At 46.5% G+C, this 20,894-nt stretch overlaps 2 protein-coding genes across 2 annotated transcripts in view; one reads left to right on the forward strand and one right to left on the reverse strand.

Moving 5' to 3' along the window:
- The first annotated feature begins 421 nt into the window (after positions 1 to 421).
- LOC9660060 (9-cis-epoxycarotenoid dioxygenase NCED3, chloroplastic) lies at positions 422 to 2,280 on the forward strand. Its single transcript, XM_024674246.1, has one exon. It carries the CDS (start codon positions 466 to 468, stop codon positions 2,218 to 2,220), a length of 1,755 nt encoding a protein of 584 aa, XP_024530014.1. The 5' UTR covers positions 422 to 465; the 3' UTR covers positions 2,221 to 2,280.
- The window catches only part of LOC9646703 (9-cis-epoxycarotenoid dioxygenase NCED3, chloroplastic), a 48,080-nt gene continuing 29,404 nt past the window's right edge, over positions 2,219 to 20,894 (reverse strand). The window contains exon 2 of the mRNA XM_024674242.1: positions 2,219 to 2,252. Within this exon, the coding sequence (XP_024530010.1) occupies positions 2,247 to 2,252 (6 nt within the window). The 3' untranslated portion in view covers positions 2,219 to 2,246. The remainder of the gene's footprint in view (positions 2,253 to 20,894) is intronic.

The following is a 20,894-nucleotide window of genomic DNA, read 5'->3' on the forward strand; positions in this document are numbered from 1 at the left end:
ATCACTTCCTAGATCTAGAGCCACGAAAGACTTGCCATGCCACCTATGGGAATCCACACCTCATCCACACCACATTGCTCCACCGGACGCCAAACAATCTCCGGCCCCTTGCCTGGATGTGGATAAATTTGATACAGTTCTTTATTCCAATACTAAAACAGATGATATTTCGCGCGGGGAGTACTTTCTTATGAAAACTACGGAGGGAGACTTCGAGTGCATTATGTAAAGGTACGGTCCCATGCGTCCTAAACGGGCACGAGTGGACAAAAGACACAGCTACTCATGTCTCCTAACGCACACACAGTTATTGGTCTCACGCGCATTGTTTCCAACCTTAGAATCCTCACAGGTCAGCCCTAAAATATTGATCTTATCTATGCCTGTGGCTCAAGATCATCCTGAAATTTGATTGGAGGGATCAATGTATTTAGGTATGCCAATGGCACAGTTAATTTGGTCGCAATGCATGCCACAGATATTGGTTATAGCCTTACCAACTTCTCCTTCCCAGCTTCACCCAGGAGAAGATCATCAGGGATCACAGCCACCGCCACCAAATCCTCTCGCAAGTACACCAATACCCTTGGATTCTCAATCCCCAATCCAATCGAAGAGGCGCGGGCGGCGGCGGTAGCCCTGTGCGACACGGTGGAGAATTTCATCTCCACGTACATTGATCTTCGCGAGTTTCCTCCCTCGCAAGACCCCCAGATCCAGCTCGCGGATAATTTCGCGCCGGTTGGAGAGTTCCCGCCAACGCCGTGCCGCCGAGTCACTGGCGAGATCCCTCGCTGCCTCCGCGGCGGTGCTTACATCCGCAATGGCTCCAATCCACTCCATCCCCCTCCCGCCGGCTACAACTACTTCGACGGCCACGGGATGCTCCACTCTGTCAAGTTCGGCGATGAAGAAGAGCAAGCTCCAGTCTACTGCGCGCGATTCACCCAGAACAATCGATTCGTCCAGGAGCAAGCAGCGGGCAAGCCTCTCTTCCCCTACACACTGGGCACCATGAGCAGCTATGCCGGGCTCGCACGATTCGGGCTATTCGTCATGCGCACGGCTCTGGGCCTGATCAATATCTTGGGCGGGATGGGAACCTCCAACGCTGGGATGGCCTACTTCGATCGCCGAATCCTGGCCATGTCCGAGGATGATCTGCCATATGCTGTGAGTATCACCCCAGCAGGGGATTTGATCACCATGGGCCGCTACAGCTTCAACAACCGATTGTTCTTGCCGATGTGCGCTCATCCAAAGATCGATCCAATCTCTGGCGAGCTCTTCGCGGTTAGCTTCAATCCAGTGATCAATCCCCACCTCCGCTACTTCTGGGCGAGCCCGGACGGGAGGAAGAGCCCCGATTTCGACGTGTGGCTGCCGGACCCGTGCTTGTTTCACGACTTCGCGATAACAGAGAACTACGCAATCCTTCCAGAGAATCAGCTCGTGATGAAGTTCCAGGATGTAGTGCTCAAGAACAAACTGGTCATTGATGGAGATACCGCCAAGGTTCCCAGATTCGGGGTGATCCCTCGCATCCCGACCGTGGGATCTTCCGGCATTCGCTGGATCGACGTCCCGGATTGGACGTCATTCCACTACATCAACGCCTGGGAGGAAGGGACGGACAAGATCGTCGTGCTCAGCTCGTCCATTACGCCGGTAGAACATTTCTTTGACGATTTCGCCGGATTGTCCAACAGATTGCACGAGATCCACCTGGACCTTCGATCTGGACGGTCGTGGAAGCAACACGTGTGCTCGGCCGGACTGGATTTTGGACAAATCAACCAGAAGTTCCTGGGGCGGAAGAATCGGTACGTCTACATGTGCTACTATGGGCCATGGCCGAAAATCTCGGGCCTGGCCAAGGTCGATTTGGACGCTCCACGGCTGCCCAGGGTGGTAATCGATGGAACAAGTGACCCGGATCTAAACGAGCCGTGCGTTGTGGCGTCGAGGAGATTCGAACGTGGTCAGTTTTGTGGCGAGCCTTTCTTTGTGGCGAATGGCAAGGAGGAAGACGATGGATACGTCTTAAGCTATGTCCACAATGAGGACAGTGGTGTCTCGGAGCTTTTGGTCATGGATGCCAAATCGCCCACACTTGAGACAGTGGCTTCTATAGAGTTGCCTGCTAGAGTTCCATATGGATTCCATGGGATCTTTATAAATGCTGATCAAATAGCCAACCAGAACCATGCCACCTTGTAAGAGAATTTGTAAATTGATATAATCTCTTATAAATATCTAATCTATGTAACTATGTGAGAATTGGCAAGAAGAACATATGGAGCACTGTTACTAGGCTCCACACTAATGGCAATTTTCATTGCATCTCCACTTGCTGCAGCTCCAAGCACTTCCAATCCATGGAATCCAGGTACACTACTTATGTATGATTAGTCGGGTAGGGTATGTCCAAAACGCTGAAAATCTTCTATGGGAGATGCTATATTAGCTTTGAGGGTTTGATTCCAATTGAAATATGGATTGGATGATCTCACCTTCGCTAATATTTTAGGGCTGAGGCAGGACAGTGCTTCTAGAGAAATTGGGCATGAAAAGGTTGCGATGCTGACAGGAAATGTGAACACTCAGAGGACCAATAATTGTGTGTCCATATATGTTTTGCATTTTGTTTTTAGTCCACTCCCTATCTAAGGACCATTGAAAATAATGTCAATCACTTGACATTCAGATTTGATGATTTTTTAAGAATGTCACAGTAAAATATATCTATAAGAATATACTTAATATATACCTATTAAGGATATCCTAGCGTTTACCAATGTGTGATCACTTTATTTTTACCCTCAAACCTCCTTAACTCTAAAATGAAGCAATAGAAGAGATTGAGGAATAAATAAAAATAAAAATGAAACAGGGAATTTTGAAAAAAACTTAACATATAGATATAAATAGATCAAAGAATGTTATTTTGATGAAGAAACTCTTTAGAACAATCTTAGTTATTCCAGTAAGCATGGTTGCTTGTAAATGATGATTTCCTTGCAAAATGTGATAGAGAATCATCTTCAAAATTAACTTAACCTTACACTTGGTATTGGTACACTTCTTTATTGCATCCAACAAAACCTCTCGACAATCTAGTGTTAACATGGTTCTCTGTAAGAAAAAACCATATAATCATGCACAATCTTGGATGGTTCCTTGGTTGTTGTAGAAACAACCATCATTTCGGAGATTAGTTTCATGATCAACATTACTTTTATCTTTGCACGTCGCATAGTAGACCAACTTTGGGATGGTTTCATTGTTATACATGAAACCTATGGGCGTGCATGTCTCTAAAAATTTTGCCCCGCCACACTTTAAATTCCCATTATCATTGTGGATGTGAGTGTTCAAGACCAAATAAATCTTAGATTTTCAAGGGAGACACCATTCTAAATAAATAGTGGTTGAGCTGAATTCAGCTATAGCACAAGTAAGTGAGAAATCCCCACACCCAAATGTTTTAGGAATGATCAAAGCAGCAAGCGAGGCAACAATAGAAACTATCAATCGCACACCCATTCTAAAAATTAGTTTTTTGAAGTACAAACGCTGAGATTTATTGGCAAGTGAAAATCCAATCAACCTTTATGGAGACGAAATTTTTTGCCATGTAGTCACATAGGATTGGTGATGAAGTAGCTAAATATTCTTATTGATGAACAAAAATATTCGAGAACATTGGAATTCTCTTCGCAAAAAGCATATGTCCATTTCAGGCAAGAGCACAATCTGGTATCACGCTGTGATCGGCATTGCTTCGATGGTAGTTAACATGCATGGCGGTGCACGTAACCTCGTCTCATCATTCATCAAAGAGATTCTTTAGATGTTGCCGGACTAAATGATCGCCTTGATCAGGCAGACCTAAATATATGGCTTCGGCGTCATGAGTCCGTTCTTGAGAATACAAGCGCAGGATAAATGCTGCATGCTGTAAAAATTCTGCTGCACAAGACAATAGACTCGTGAAGAAGCCACTTTCCGCCAAGATGACAAGAAAAGCAGTGGACGCAACCAAATCCTTATGAGGGTGGCCAAAGCACTGGGCGTGAACGACAGAGGAGCAAACTCTGGCATGTTGGAAAAGATGTTCTTCGCCTCCTGCAAATGCCCAGCTTGGGCAGTTGCTGCTAGATGAGAGTTAAAAAAAACAAGATCTCTCGGCATGAACAGAGTCCTTAATTGGCATATGTTGGTTGTTTGTGGTCTAAGAGATTAGCTCCTTTCTGGCATAAGCTCAAAGATGCATTGCTTTATCCAAATGCCCGTTTGTGGCATACTATCATTGCATTCCCGCCTCTCTCTCTCTCTCTCTCTCTCTCTCTCTCTCTCACACACACACACACACACACACACAATTCATGGAATAAAAAATATGAGTAAGCCATGCCGAGAGAAGGCAGTGATCATGATCGACCATGAAGCAAGGTCCCATTCGATCAAACAACTGCTTTGCTTGGTCAAGATGGCTGTCTGATGCGGCATGGCATTCCATTCCTCGATCTAGATACTTGCCATGCCGCCTCAGGCATCCACACCTCCCATACATTTGCACCAGAAAATTGGATGCCAAACAATCTCCTGCCGCAAGGACGTGCTTGATCTCTTTGTGAAGCTTACAATCTGCAGATAGATTGCTACACTTTTTTATTCCATCCAATAAAACCTCTTGACCATACATTGCTCTCTATGAGAAAAAAAGCATATCTGTTGATGCAATCTTGGCTTGCCTTGAGAGTTGTAGAAACAATCATTGATTCGGAGATTAGTGTCTTGACCTACACCACCATCGTCTTTGCAAGTTTGGGATTTCCATTTGTAAAATTCAAACATGCATGTCGAAAGTGGGGCTGTAAATTAATACGCGATCGCGATCGGTACAGATTCTTCAAACCGTGATGTCACACCGGTACAAAAGCTTTGCCAGTGGGAATCGCATATTATGTTTGCTAGTACTGAATTTACATTAGATCTAAACATAGATCCATATAAATTATGGAGAGAATTTTTTGCCCGCAAAACTAAGAACGTTCAGACTTTCCAAGGACACACTGTTCTACATGACTATTGGTTATATTGAATTCACTTACAAAGCGAAATCCCCCAGAAATGATCCAAGCAGCAAGCCACACAACAATCACTTGTACAACCATTCTTAAAATTTGGTTTTGAGGCAAGGATAACTATCTCAATCTCGGTCGTGGAAGCAACATGTGTGCTCGGCGGGACTGGATTTTGGAAAGATCAACCAGAAATTCCTGGGGCAGAAGAACCGGTACGTCTACATGCGCTACTATGGGCCATGGCCCAAATTCTCGGGCCTGGCCAAGGTCGATCTGGACGCTCCACGGTGTCCAGTGTGGTAATTGACGGAACAAGTGACCCGGACCTCAAGGAGCCGTGCATTGTGGCGTCGAGGAGATTCGAACGTGGTAAGTTTTGTGGCGAATGGCGAGGAGGACGGCGATGGATACGTCTTAAGCTACGTCCATGATGAGAAAAATGGTGTCTCGGAGCTTTTGGTCATGGATGCCAAATCGCCCACGCTTGAGACAGTGGCTTTTATAAAGTTGTTTGCTGGAGTTCCATATGGATTCCATGGGATCTTTATAAATGCCGATCAAATAGCCAACCAAAACCATGGCACCTTGTAAGAAAATTTGATATAGTTGTAAAAATTGATATAATCTCTTGAAAATATCTAAGCTATGTAACTATGTGAGAATTGGCAACAAGAACATATGGAGCACTGTTACTAGGCTCCACACTAATGGCATTTTTCATTGCATCTCCACTCGCTACAGCTCCAAGCAAGCACTTCCAATCCATGGAATCTGGGTAGTATGGCATCTCCCACAGAAGATTCTCAGCATCTTGGATATACCCTGACCGGACAAGCACACCAATCATACACGAGTAGTGTTGCTTTGAGGGTTTGATGGAGTGATCAAACTGGAAAGACACAAAGAGATCCCGAGCTATGGCAGCAGTGCCTTTGTGAGCACACGACGTGAGCAATGCTGTTAAGCTAGCTTCATCAGGTGTATTAGTAGTGACCATGGTTTGAAAGGCATCCAAGGCTCTGGAAATGGCCCCAATCCGAGAGTATGCCGCCAGCATTGCGTCCCAAGATATGAAATCCTTGTCCGGCATTGTTAAGAATATCCGATTTGCCATATCCAGATGCCCGTTTTGGGTATATGCAGAAAGCATTGCACTCCATGAAGATTGGTTTCTTTCTTGGATTGAATCGAACACACTTTTGGCTTCCAGTAACTGCGAATTTGATGAAAAACCAGACAAGAGAGCATTAAAAGCAATAGCACTCTTTTCATTGAAGTTGTCAAAAATTCTCTTAGCAAAAGGCATATGTCCACTTCGGGCATATGCCGACATGAGCACAATCAACGGTATCTCGCTGTGACCCGGCATGTTTTCAAAAATACACAGGGCGTCCTCTAGCCTGTGGTTGTTTACATATCCTGTCAGCATGGCAGTCCAGGTAACCTCGTTTCGCTCCCTCATTCCATCAAAGAGTTTCTTTGCCTTTTCCAGATGCCCGTTGCAAGCATATGCTGTAATGAGAGCGGTTGCCGGGACTAAATGCTCGCCTTGATCAGGCAGACCTAAATATATGGCTTCGGCGTCGTGAGTCCGTCCTCGCCGAGAATACAAGCGCAGCATTGCAGTGCAAGCAAACGCGTTGTGGCGCTGCATGTTGTAAAAAATTTGCTCAGCCTCCGTGATGCTGCTGTCGTCGTGATCTGCGTAAGCGGACAGGATTACCGCGCATGAAACCACATCGATACACTCCATCGACTCAAACAGATTCTTTGCCTCGTGAAAGCAGCCACTTTCCACCAAGACGACAAGCAAAACCGTGGAGGCAACCAAATCCTTGTGAGGCAGCGCGAGGAAGAAACACTTGGCATCTTCCAAAAGGCCGTGCTGGCCAAAGCACTGAATCATGGACGTAAAAGACAGAGCATCAAATTCTGGCATGTTGGAGAAGATGTGCTTCGCCTCCTGCAAATGCCCAGCTTGGGCAAGTGCTGATAGTTGGGAGTTCCAAGCAACAAGGTCTCTCTCAGGCATGGAGCTGAAGAGTGTCGTTATTTGAAACAAGTATGTGGATTTGGATAGAATTGTGGTCCAAGATATTAAGCTCCTTTCTGGCATAAGCTCAAAGAGCTGCATTGCTTTATCCAAATGCCCGTTTGTGGCATATGCTAAGATCATTGCATTCCATGCTACAAGGCCTCTCTCTCTCATGGAATCGAAAACTTCTTTCGCCTGTAGGAGTAAGCCATGCCTAGAGAAGGCAGTGATCATGATCGACCATGAAGCAACATCCCATTCGGGCATTCGATCAAACAACTGCTTTGCTTGGTCAAGATGGCTGTTTGATGCGAAGGCAGAGAGCATGGCATTCCACGAGAATCGATTCCGTGATGTAGAGCCGCGGAAGATTTGCCATGCTGCCTCTGGGCATCCACACCTCCCATACATTTGCACCACCAAATTGCATGCCAAGCAGTCTCCTGCTGCCAGGAGGTGCTCAATCTCATTTTGGAGCTTAGAAGCTGTGGATAGATTGCTACACTTCTTTATTGCATCCAACAAAAGCTCTCGACAATCTAGTGCTAACATGGTTCTCTGTTAGAAAAAACCACATAATCATGCACAATCTTGGATGGTTCCTTGGTTGTTGTAGAAACAATCATCAAGTCGATTAGTTTCATGATTCGCACCACTGTTGTCTTTGCACGTCGCATAGTAGACCAACCTTGAAATGATTTCGTTGTTATATCTGTAACCTATGGGCGTGCATGTCTCTAAGAATTTTGCCCCGCCGCACTTTAAATTCCCATTATCATTGTGGATGTGATTGTCCAAGTCCAGATAAATCTTAGATTTTCCAGGGAGACACCATTTTAAATGAATTTTGGTTGCGCTTAATTCAAATATATTACAAGTAAGTGAGAAATCCCCACACCCAAATGTTTTAGGAATGATCAAAGCAGCAAGCGAGGCAACAATGGAAACTATCAATCGCACACCCATTCTAAAAATTAGTTTCTTGAAGTAGAAACGCTGAGATTTATTGGCAAGTGAAAATCCAATCAACCTTTATGGAGCAAAATTTTTTGCCATGTAGTCCACGTAGGATTCGGTGATGAAGTAGCTAAATATTCTGATTGATGAACAAACATATTCGAGAACATTGGAGTTGTCAAACATTCTCTTTGCAAAAAGCACACGTCCATTTCGGGCAAGAGCACAATCTACGCTGTGATCGGCATTGTTTCGAACGCTTCGTCCAACTTCTGGTAGTTAACATACCCTGTCAGCATGGCGGTCCACGTAACCTCGTCTCGTCATTCATCAAAGAGATTCTTTAGATGTTGCCGGACTAAATGATCGCCTTGATCAGGCAGACCTAAATATATGGCTTCGGCGTCATGAGTCCGTTCTTGAGAATACAAGCGCAGCATAAACGCTGCATGCTGTAAAAATTCTGCTCAGCCTCGACTGTCGTCGTGATCTGCGTGAAGCAGCCACTCTCCGCCAAGATGACAAGCAAAGCAGTGGACGCAACCAAATCCTTATGAGGGTGGCCAACGCACTGAATGGGCGTGAAAGACAGAGGAGCAAACTCTGGCATGTTGGAAAAGATGTTCTTCGCCTCCTGAAAATGCCCAGCTTGGGCAGTTGCTGCTAGATGAGAGTTCCAAGAAACAAGATCTCTCGGCATAAACAGACCTTAATTGGCATATGTCGGTGGTCTTTGATAGAATTTTGGTCTAAGAGATTAGCTCCTTTCTGGCATAAGCTCAAAGATACATTGCTTTATCCAAATGCCCGTTTGTGTCATACTATCATTGCATTCATCTCATAGAATCAAAAACAGGAGTAAGCCATGCCGAGAGAAGGCATGTTCGACCATGAAGCAAGGTTCCATTCGATCAAACAACTGCTTTGCTTGGTCAAGATAGCTGTTTGATGCGGCATGGCATTCCATTCCTCGATCTAGATGGCATCCACACCTCCGATACATTTGCACCAGAAAATTGGATGCCAAACAATCTCCTGCCGCAAGGAGGTGCTTGATGTCATTGTGAAGCTTACAAGCTGCAGATAGATTGCTACACTTTTTTATTCCATCCAATAAAACCTCTTGACCATACATTGCTCTCTATGAGAAAAAAAGCATATCTGTTGATGCAATCTTGGCTAGTGTTGCAACAATCATCGATTCGGAGATTAGTGTCTTGACCTACACCACCATCGTCTTTGCAGCTTTGGGATTTCCATTTGTAAAATTCAAACATGCATGGCTGTAAAACTATGCGATCGCGATCGGTACAGATTCTTCACACCGTGATGTCACACCTGTACAAAAGCTTTGCCAGTGGGAATCGCATATTATGTTTGCTAGTACTGAATTTACATTAATTTTTTGCCAGCATCTAAGAATCTAGTCCCGCCACTCTTCAAAACTAAGAAATTTCAGACTTTCCAGGGGCACACTGTTCTACACAAAGCGAAATCCCTCAGAAATGATCCAAGCTACAACCAATTCTGAAAATTTGGTTTAGAGGTAATCTCAATCCAGAGATAAAACCAGCATAGAGCAGAATTTCACAACTGATGCTGATCACTCTCAATCAAATCCTCGAGAAGTTTGATTGGGAAAAATCCAATCAAGACGCTTTTCAATTTCTAGAAAAAACTGGCGCGTCAAGGGGCTGGAATCTCGCCACGTACGCGCAAAAAGACACGTGGCTTGCATAGATTCGCCGCCACTAGCGTGTGCTCTTGACCACGCCTGGCTCCACGCTTTCGATTGACGCAATAAAAGTACCATTCCTCGTTTGGTGGCACACCTCCCATCTCCGCTCCCTCCAATTCGATCGATCGATCGATCAATCCGGTAGCCAGTAGCGCTAGCATCCAGATCCTCTCCTCCAATTCGCGTCAATTCTATGCTATAGATTACAGGATCTATGGCTTACTTCAAATCTATGGCAACTATGGCGGCTGCCACGGCCACTGCAGCGATCTACGAGGCTCGAGTCCATCACTTCCATCACGACTCGCCTTCCTCCTCCGCGAATTCACCAGATCACGAGCAATTCCACCAGGATCCCTCGTCAGGAGCGCACAGCCAAGGGGCAAGCAGCAAGATCCAAGCTCACGATCACAAGAACCAAGGGGGAGGAGTGATGGGCAGTGGTTGTATCCCACAGCATCAAGACCCAAGGCTCCATTTCTTCGATACTCTCATCCCTGGCACTAGATACTAGCGATAGAAACGAAAAGGCTCCCATTCATCGATGATTCTTCCAATTGTCAATAAATTCCATGACCTCTCATACTAAAAGAACTCCATTAGATTGATCAAATGGTTCTTTAGTTCTTCCCAGTCGATGATAGTTTACACCCAAAAAGTTTCTTCTACGATCATCTCTATGATCGCCTAAACGCGTTCTTGTCCGTGAACTTCTCGCGGTAGTGCGATCGCCGATGCAAAGTATCCCCGACCGAGGCACTGCCTCCATTCTCGGTGCCATAGACACTCCTGTTCGTCTCGTCCAGGAAGTTCTTCCCCGACTTGATCGAGTCCTTCTCCTCCTGGACAGCGTCGCTCGCCGAGGCGCGTTTGATCCGCTGCCATCGCTGCTCCTCGTGGAGCTCCGCGTCCTGCTGCATCTCTCCTCCTCGCTCAGCTGGACTTTCTTCCTCGGCAGCGGTGGCTTGCCGGAGTCGCGGTTTTCCTCCCTGTCCCTGTGCCTGTCTTCGTGCCTGCGATGCCGATCATCCACGTCTGGGCTATCGTGTCTCTCCCGCTTTCTACTTCTCGTATCATCGTCCTCGCGAACTTGGTTGCTTCTGTACCTGTCTTGCTCGTCTCTCTCGGGAATTCTTTTGCTGCGATCTTCTCGATCATCCCGTGAAGAAGCACCTATTTTGTTTCTATGCCTGTCTTCCCCGTCGCTGCCCTCGGCAGATCTTTTCCTCCTGCTATACCTGTCATCCTCATCGGAAGCTCCTTTGTTTCCATCGTCATCCTCCTCGGCAGCTCTTCTGCTTCGATCAGCTCTCTTTGCTTCTGGCTCGCCAGCTTCACCGTTCTCTTTCATTTTCTTCTTCAGTGCCTTCCTTTTCTGCTTCTCCTTGGCTTATGGATTCATGGCTTCTGCTGCTGCTAGATCGTTGATCGCTTCGTGAGAAATTAGTTATCTTCCTCTCAAGATCGATCAAACTAAAGCTTTTTCACTGCAGATTGGAGAGAACGAGATTCTTTTTGCGGCACTCGTATCTCAAGACGCCGGCACTGATGGGTATGATCGCATTGTCGATCCAAGCGGGGGTTCCTCTCTCGTTTGGAATTTTCAAGCAAAGCCTCGGTGGATGTGGCGAGCCTGGAGAGGAGAGAGAGAATTGTTGGCAGGCAACACACAACATCTTCTTGGTGTTACAAGCTGGTGGCTTCAGAAAAGTGCCCTGGAGCAGCTGGGGACAAGCCGGACGAGCTTGAGAGCAGGCAAGAAAAAAAAAAGATCCCCAAATAAAGAGAGGAAGCGTTTATTTTTTACCTTGACGTTCAAGTTGTTTCACTGCTCTTTTTTCCACTCATTAATTCATTCATTTATTCAAACGGTTTACATGGTCTCACTGAAGCATTAGACCAAAGCTCTTTGTAGAAAAGAGCAAACTTTAGGCGATCGAAAGAATGCTTGCCTGAATTTCTTTCGATGAGATGATCGTCCAGAGCGGTTTGCAAGATGGATACCTAGAATATCCTTTAATTTAACAAATTTTGGGCGGGGAGAAAGCGCTCACGATCCCAATATATTTATCATCATTTAGATTAATCTTAAATTATATACATTACAACATTTTCTCTCTCTAAATTTAGTGCCTTTGTTTATTAGAACGGACTGACAGCCTTTTACGGGGCTGGAATCTTTGCTGGTAGGATTTTCTTCTTTTGTTTTTTTGAATTTTTGCGAATTGCTGCTTGGATTTACACCATTGCCTAAAACCCAATTATCTCACTGCCACGTCAGCTGGAGCAGCCCGGCTCTTCAACACATGGTCTTGGAGCTTTCCGCATCCTATACTTGGTCCATATATCCAAAGAGGGATGATTGTTCTAATTGTCACTGAGCAAATAACAACATAACGCAAAGAGATTAACAGGCTTGAAAACTTAGTGTTTAACAGGGGCTCTTTCTTGATACAAGCCAACTTCTTCTTTCACAACAAATACCACAACATCCTGCCTCATAATAGATATTTCGCGGCCCAACACCATCCAGGTGTAATCCCTGCTGTAAGTCCCTCTTTCTCCGCTCTTGGTTTGATATTCTTGCACAAACAAAGTCTGCAGCTTGTCCAGACTCTCAACCAACAATTGACTCAGACTTCAACAGATATTTTGTATCTGGATGAAACCTGTCGTTAGCAGGGACAAAAATCGTCACGAACATCAGAATTTAAGAGAATAAAGACAGGAAAATATGAACAACAGCAAAAGTTCCACGCTGCCAATTCTTCGCTAGTCAAATCGCAGCAAAACTATCTTAATTCTGCTCAGAAAGAAAAAAAAAATGCTACAATGCACATCAAGCAAACTAAAATTCGCATCCAAATGTTCTCTTAGCAAAACGTGATCCGGCCTTTTTACAACATTCCCAGCGCTCCCTCTAACCTTTGGTTGTTTACATGCTGTCAGCATGGCAGTTGACATCGTCGTTTCACACATTCGATGCTCTAACTTTTCCAGCTGTAATAAGAGCAAACCAGGGCAAGAAACAAGACCATATCCCCTTTCTGGCATTAGCTCGTTGTTTTATCCAAATACCTGTTACTGGCATAATCAGGAACGTCGTCTGCTTGTTGGAGGAATCCATACCGAGAGAAGGGCAGTGATCATGCTCGTCCCACTCGGGCATTCAATCAACCAGCTGCTTGGCGACATTCCACGAAAATCAATTCCTTAATCTAGAGCCCCAAAGGACTTGCCACTATGGGCATCCACACCTCATATACATTGCACCACCAAATTGGACGCCAAACAATCTCCTGCCGCCGAGGAGGTGCTTGATCTCATTGTGGCTGGATGTTGGTAAATTTGATACGGTTCTTTATTCCATCCAGCAAAACCTCGCTTGCGAACGCATGACCACCTAAAATTACATTATTCTAAAGCAGAGATGATATTTCGTGTGGGGGTGCGTTGAATATATCTAGCTTTGTTTTTGGTCCACTCGTGCCCGTCTAGGAAGCATGAGACCCTACCTTTACAGCCTCCGCCGACACGCAATTATTGGTCTCACGCGCATTGTTTCCAACCTCTGATTGTCCCACATCCCAAGTAGTTAGTAACATTCTCCACCTCAGCCCTACAATATGATCTTATCTATGCGAGGCGTGTGGTTCAGAGCATCCAATCCATAGCTCTGAAATTCGATTGGAGAGACCAATGTATGTATGCCAATGGCACTGTTCTTAGTCGTTGATTGTGTCTCAATGCATGCCACAGCTGGCATTGATATTGGTTATAGCCTTACCAACTTCTCCTTCCCTGCTCCACCCAGGAGAAGATCATCGAGGATCACAGCCACGGCTACCAATTCCTCTCGCAAGTATTATCAATACCCTTGGATTCTCAATCCCCATCGAAGAGGCGCGGGGTAGCCCTGTGCGACACGGTGGAGAATTTCATCTCCATGTACATTGATCTTCGCGAGTTTCCTCCCCAGATCCAGCTCGCGGACAATTTCGCCCCGGTTGGAGAGTTCCCGCCAACGCCGTGCCGCCGAGTCACTGGCGAGATCCCTCGCTGCCTCCGCGGCGGTGCTTACATCCGCAATGGCTCCAATCCACTCCATCCCCCTCCCGCCGGCTACAACTACTTCGACGGCCACGGGATGCTCCACTCTGTCAAGTTCGGCGATGAAGAAGAGCAAGCTCCAGTCTACTGCGCGCGATTCACCCAGAACAATCGATTCGTCCAGGAGCAAGCAGCGGGCAAGCCTCTCTTCCCCTACACACTGGGCACCATGAGCAGCTATGCGGGGCTCGCACGATTCGGGCTATTCGTGATGCGCAGCTCTGGGCCTGATCAATATCTTGGGCGGGATGGGAACCTCCAACGCTGGGATGGCCTACTTCGGATGCAAAACCAGACAAGAGAGCATTGAAAGCAATAGCACCCTTTTCATTGGAGTTGTCAAAAATTCTCTTAGCAAAAGGCATATGTCCACATCGGGCATATGCCGACACGAGCACAATCAGTGGTACAATCAGTGGTATCTCGCTGTGACCCGGCATTTTTTCGAAAATCCACAGGGCGTCTTCTATCCTGTGGTTGTTTACATATCCTGTGAGCATGGCAGTCCACGTAACCTCGTTTCGCTCCTTCATTCCATCAAAGAGTTTCTTTACTTTTTCCAGATGCCCGTTGCAAGCATATGCTGTAATGAGAGCGGTTGCCGGGACTAAATGCTCGCCTTGATCAGGCAGACCTAAACATATGGCTTCGGCGTCGTGAGTCCGTCCTCGTCGAGAATACAAGCGCAGGATTGCAGGGCAAGCAAACGCGTTGTGGTGTTGCATGGTGTAAAATATTTGCTCAGCCTCGGCGATGCTAATGTCGTCGTCATCTGCGTAAGCGGACAGGATTACCGCGCATGAAACCACATCTATACACTCAATCGACTCAAACAGATTCTTTGCCTCGTGAAAGCAGCCACTTTCCACCAAGACGACAAGCGAAACCGTGCAGGCAACCAAATCCTTGTGAGGCAGCGCGAGGAAGAAATACTTGGCATCTTCCAAAAGGCCGTGCTGGCCAAAGCACTGAATCATGAACGTAAAAGACAGAGGATCAATTCTGGCATGTTGGAGAAGATGTCCTTCGCCTCCTGCAAATGCCCAGCATGGGTAAGTGCTGATAGCTGAGAGTTCCAAGAAACAAGATCTCTCTCAGGCATGGAGCTGAAGAGTGTCGTTACTTGAACCAAGCTGGTGGATTTGGATAGAAGAGATTAAGCTCCTTTCTGGCATAAGCTCAAAGAGCTGTATTGCTTTATCCAAATGCCCGTTTGTAAGATCATTGCATTCCATGCTACAAGGCCTCTCTCTCTCATGGAATCGAAAACTTCTTTTGCCTGTAGGAGTAAGCCATGCCTAGAGAAGGCAGTGATCATGATCGACCATGAAGCAACATCCCATTCGGGCATTCGATCAAACAACTGCTTTGCTTGGTCAAGATGGCTGTTTGATGCGAAGGCAGAGAGCATGGCATTCCACGAGAATTGATTCCGTGATGTAGAGCCGTGGAAGATTTGCCATGCTGCCTCTGGGCATCCACACCTCCCATACATTTGCACCACCAAATTGCATGCCAAGCAGTCTCCTGCCGCCAGGAGGTGCTCAATCTCATTTTGGAGCTTAGAAGCTGTGGATAGATTGCTATACTTCTTTATTGCATCCAACAAAACCTCTCGACAATCTAGTGCTAACATCGTTCTCTGTAAGAAAAAACCATATAATCATGCACAAGCTTGGATGGTTCCTTGGTTGTTGTAGAAACAATCATCAATTCGGAGATTAGTATCATGATCCGCACCACTATTGTTTTTGCACGTCGCATAGTAGACCAACTTTGGGATGTTTTCATTGTTATACAAGTAACCTGTGGGTGTGCATGTCTCTAAGAAATTTGCCCCACCACACTTTAAATTCCCATTATCATTGTGGATGTGATTGTCCAAGACCAAATAAATGTCAGATTTTTCAGGGAGACACCATTCTAAATGAATACTGATTAGGCTGAATTCAACTATAGGACAAGTAAGTGAGAAATCCCCACACCCAAATGTTTTAGGAATCATCAAAGCAGCAAGCGAGGCAGCAATAGAAACTATCAATCGCACACCCATTCTAAAAATTAGTTTTTTGAAGCACAAACGCTGAGATTTATTGGCAAGGGAAAATCCAATCAACCTTTATGGAGACGAAATTTTTTGCCGTGTAGTCCACGTAGGATTCGTATTGATGAACAAAAATCTTCAAGAACATTGGAGTTGTCAAACATTCTCTTCGCAAAAAGCATACGTCCATTTCGGGCAAGAGCACAATCTGGTGTCACGCTGTGATCGGCATTGTTTCGAACGCTTCCTCCAACTTCTGGTAGTTAACATACCCTGCACGTAACCTCGTCTTGCGCCTTCATTCTTTGGGACGCTAAATGCTCGCCTTGATCAGCCAGACCTAAATATATGTCATGAGTCCGTTCTTGAGAATACAAGCGCAGCATTGCAGTGCAAGCAAACGCTGCATGCTGTAAAAATTCTGCTCAGCCTCGACTGTCGTTCTGCGAAAGCATAGCACAAGACAATGGACTCGTGAAGCAGCCACTTTCCGCCAAGATGACAAGCAAAGCAGTGGACGCAACCCAAATGCTTATGACGGTGACCAAAGCACTGAATGGGCGTGAAAGACAGAGGAGCAAACTCTGGCATGTTGGAAAAGATGTTCTTCGCCTCCTGCAAATGCCCAGCTTGGGCAGTTGCTGCTAGATAAGAGTTCCAAGAAACAAGATCTCTCTCAGGCATAACACAACGTCCTGGCTGATAATAGATATTTCGCGGCCCAGCAGGTGTAATCCCTGCTGTAAGTCCTTCTTTCTCCGCACTTTTGAGATTCCTGCACAAACAAAGTCTGAAGCTCGTCCATACTCTCAACCAACAATCTACATGCTGTTGTTCATCATTTTCCTGTCTTTATTCTCTTAATTCTGATGTTCGTGACGATTTTTGTCCCTGCTAAAGGATAAAACTTTCTGAAGATCCTTCCATAGCAGTTTCACGTTCGCAGATAGAGCATTAGGTATATACCATGAAATGTCTTCCACGACAGGTTTCATCCAGATACAAAATATTTGTTGAAGTCTGTGTCAATTGTTGGTTGAGAGTATGGACAAGCTTCAGCCCCTGTTAAACACTAAGTTTTCAAGCCTGTTAATCTCTTTGCGTTACGTTGTTATTTGCTCAGTGACAATTAGAACAGACCTCTTTGGATATATGGACCGAGCATAGGAAAAGCTCCAAGACCATATGTTGAAGAGACGGGCTGCTCCAGCTGACGTGGCAGTGAGATAATTGGGTTCTAGGCAATGGTTTAAATCCAAGCAGCGATTCGCAAAAATTCACAAAAACAAAAGAAGAAAATCCTACCAGCAATGGTTACCAAGATTCCAGGCTGTCAATAAACAAAGGCACTAAATTTAGAGAGAAAAAATGTTGTAATGTATATAATTTAAGATTAATCTAAATGATGATAAATATATTAGGATACACAGGACATGCTCTAATTGTCGTGAGCCGGTGTGTTAAATTAAAGGACATTCTAGGTATCCATCTTGCAAACCAAAAATAGCTCTGGACGATCATCTTATCGAAAGAAATTCAGGCAAGCATTCTTTCGATCGCCTAAAGTTTGCTCGTTTCTAGAGAGAGTTTTGGTCTAATGCTTCAGTGAGACCATGTAAACCGTTTGAATAAATGAATGAATTAATGAGTGGAAAAAAGAGCAGATGAACGTCAAGGTAAAAAATAAACGCTTCCTCTCTTTACTTGGGTATCTTTTTTTTTCTTGCCTGCTCTCAAGCTCGTCCGGCTTGTCCCCGGCAGCTGCAGGGCACTCTTCTGAAGCCACCAGCTTGTAACACCAAGAAGACGTTGTGTGTTGCCTGCCAACAATTCTCTCTCTCCTAGCTTCTTGGCTGTCAGTTCAAACTTTGAGCTAAACTTATAACTGGATAGGGTATCTTATTATGGTGGTGGTAGTGATATCACATCATCGCTATTGCGATAGCTCGTCCCCAGCCGCTTAACCCCTCTCTTGGTCTCTCCTGGTATGCTCTCGTCTCACAAACTGCTGCAGAACATGTTACTAGGATCGATTGATGATCAAATTGCAATATCTCCCACATGCTTGTAAGCATACCACCTCGCACACAAGACATATATCCCAAGGTTGATAGAATTGTCAGCAGCCAGTAGAAGTACTCAATGTGAGCCCTGTTGAGATTGTCATTGATCCAGTTGCCGTCAACCTGGCCACCTTTTGTACTTGTAAACTTGACCACCATCTCCACGAGCAAGCTGCTGATGAAGCTCCCCATGGAGATGGTGCTGAGATAGAGCGCCACTCCAATGCTTCGCATGGAATCGGGGGCTTGATCGTAGAAGAACTCGTTCTGGCCGACGGAGATGAAAACCTCCAAGAATGCGCTCATCGGGACCGTCGACTGGGGGCGATCCAACAGACCGTGTTGCCTAGCCACTCGCAAGCGCTTCATCTCCACCAGCGCGGCGATGGCGATGGAGACCGTGGAGATGACCTGGCCGATCCCGATGCGCTGGAGTCCCTCGCTCGTTCCCCGTGATCCGGCGCGCGAATGGCACGAAGTAGCGGTCGTAGAGCGGCATGATGATGCAAATGGTGAGGGTGATGAAGAGCGTGAAGGAGGCGGCTGGGATCTGGAATCGCCCCAGATGCCGCTCCATGGTGTCGCCCTGGTTGAGGAATAAGGTGCCCACCTGGGCGAAGACGCTGCTAAAGATGAGGTTCGTGAACCAGATGGGCATCACTCGCACTAGGAGTTTCACTTCCTCGACTTGCGTCACTGGGGCACAGGCTCCACGGCTTCACTTCCTTGCTCTGCAGATCCTTCTCGCTCACCACCGCCGCCTTGTTCAGGAATCTGCTCGCGATCAATCGTAGTAAGCTAAGATTGTTCTTCTGGACTTACGTGAATTCTTTACTCCTGGGGAGGTTCCGGATGTGTGGGAACTGCGCCTCCTTGTCGCTCAGCTCGTACAGCTTCTCATCGTCGTCTGGAACGCTCACATTCCACTTCCTGGTGGCCGCCACCAGGACCTGAGCGACGCGGGTGAAGGGACTTCCAGCGGGCTTTTGGGTGCGATAGTTTGATCTCCCGGAGAAGAAGAGGAGGGTGGCGAGGGTGACGACAGCGGTAGCGCCGCCCCATCCCCACGTCCATCCGTAAGTCACCTGGATGTAGACGAGGGCAGTGACCGAGAACTTTGATTGTTTTTGCAGGTAGAGAGCAAGATGGAAGCTAAAGAGGAAACGAAGCGATTGAAAGCACAAGTAAAAGCCGAGGAGAAGCAGAAAAGGAAGGCACTGAAGAAGAAAATGAAAGAGAACGGTGAAGCTGCCAAGCCAGAAGCAAAGAGAGCTGATCGAAGCAGAAGAGCTGCCAAGGAGGATGACGATGGAAACAAAAGAGCTTCCGATGAGGATGAGAGGTATAGCAGGAGGAAAAGATCTGCCGAGGACAGCGACGAGGAAGACAGGCATAGAAACAAAATAGGTGCTTCTTCACGGGATGATCGAGAAGATCGCAGCAAAAGAATTCCCGAGAGAGACGAGCAAGACAGGTACAGAAGCAACCAAGTTCGCGAGGACGATGATACGAGAAGTAGAAAGCGGGAGAGACACGACAGCCCAGACGTGGATGATCGGCATCGCAGGCACGAAGACAGGCACAGGGACAGGGAGGAAAACCGCGAGTCCGGCAAGCCACCGCTGCCGAGGAAGAAAGTCCAGCTGAGCGAGGAGGAGAAGATGGCGCGGCTGAGAGGGATGCAGCAGGACGCAGAGCTCCACGAGGAGCAGCGATGGCAGCGGATCAAACGCGCCTCGGCGAGCGACGCTGTCCAGGAGGAGAAGGACTCGATCAAGTCGGGGAAGAACTTCCTGGACGAGACGAACAGGGGTGTCTATGGCACCGAGAATGGAGGCAGTGCATCGGTCGCGGATACTTTGCATCGGCGATCGCACTACCGCGAGAAGTTCACGGACAAGAACGCGTTTAGGCGATCATAGAGATGATCGTAGAAGAAACTCTTTGGGTGTAAACTATCATCGACTGGGAAGAACTAAAGAACCATTTGATCAATCTAATGGAGTTCTTTTGGTATGAGAGGTCATGGAATTTATTGACAATTGGAAGAATCATCGATGAATGGGAGCCTTTTCGTTTCTATCGCTAGTATCTAGTGCCAGGGATGGATCTTGCTGCTTGCCCCTTGGCTGTGCGCTCCTGGTGGAATTGCTCGTGATCTGGCGAATTCGCGGAGGAGGAAGGCGAGTCGTGATGGAAGTGATGGACTCGAGCCTCGTAGATCGCTGCAGTGGCCGTGGCAGCCGCCATAGTTGCCATAGATTTGAAGTAAGCCATAGATCCTGTAATCTATAGCATAGAATTGACGCGAATTGGAGGAGAGGGTCTGGATGCTAGCGCTACTAGTTACCGGATTGATCGATCGATCGATCGAATGAGGGAGCGGAGGTGGGAGGGGATGAGATCGCAGAGCACAGGCTGTGCCACCAGACGAGGAATGGTACTTTTATTGCGTCAATCGAAAGCGAGAACACACGCCTGGCGGCGAATCTATGCAAGCCACGTGTCTTTGCGCGTACGTGGCGAGATTCCAGTCCCCTTGACGCGCCAGTTTTTTCTAGAAATTCCTTCTCCAAAAGCGTCTTGATTGGATTTTTCCCTATCAAACTTCTCGAGGATTTGATTGAGAGTGATCAGCATCAATTGGATTGGATCATCCAGGAACCTCTTGTGAGTTTCTGCTCTATGCTGGTTTTATCCCTGGATTGAGATAGTTAATCCTTACCTCAAAACCAAATTTTAAGAATGGTTGTACAAGTGATTGGTGTGTGGCTTGCTGCTTGGATCATTTCTGGGGGATTTTGCTTTGTAAGCGAATTCAATATAACCAATAGTCATGTAGAACAGTGTGTCCCTG

This window comes from Selaginella moellendorffii, unplaced genomic scaffold (genome assembly GCF_000143415.4).
Source record: "Selaginella moellendorffii unplaced genomic scaffold, v1.0 SELMOscaffold_12, whole genome shotgun sequence".
NCBI lineage: Eukaryota > Viridiplantae > Streptophyta > Lycopodiopsida > Selaginellales > Selaginellaceae > Selaginella > Selaginella moellendorffii.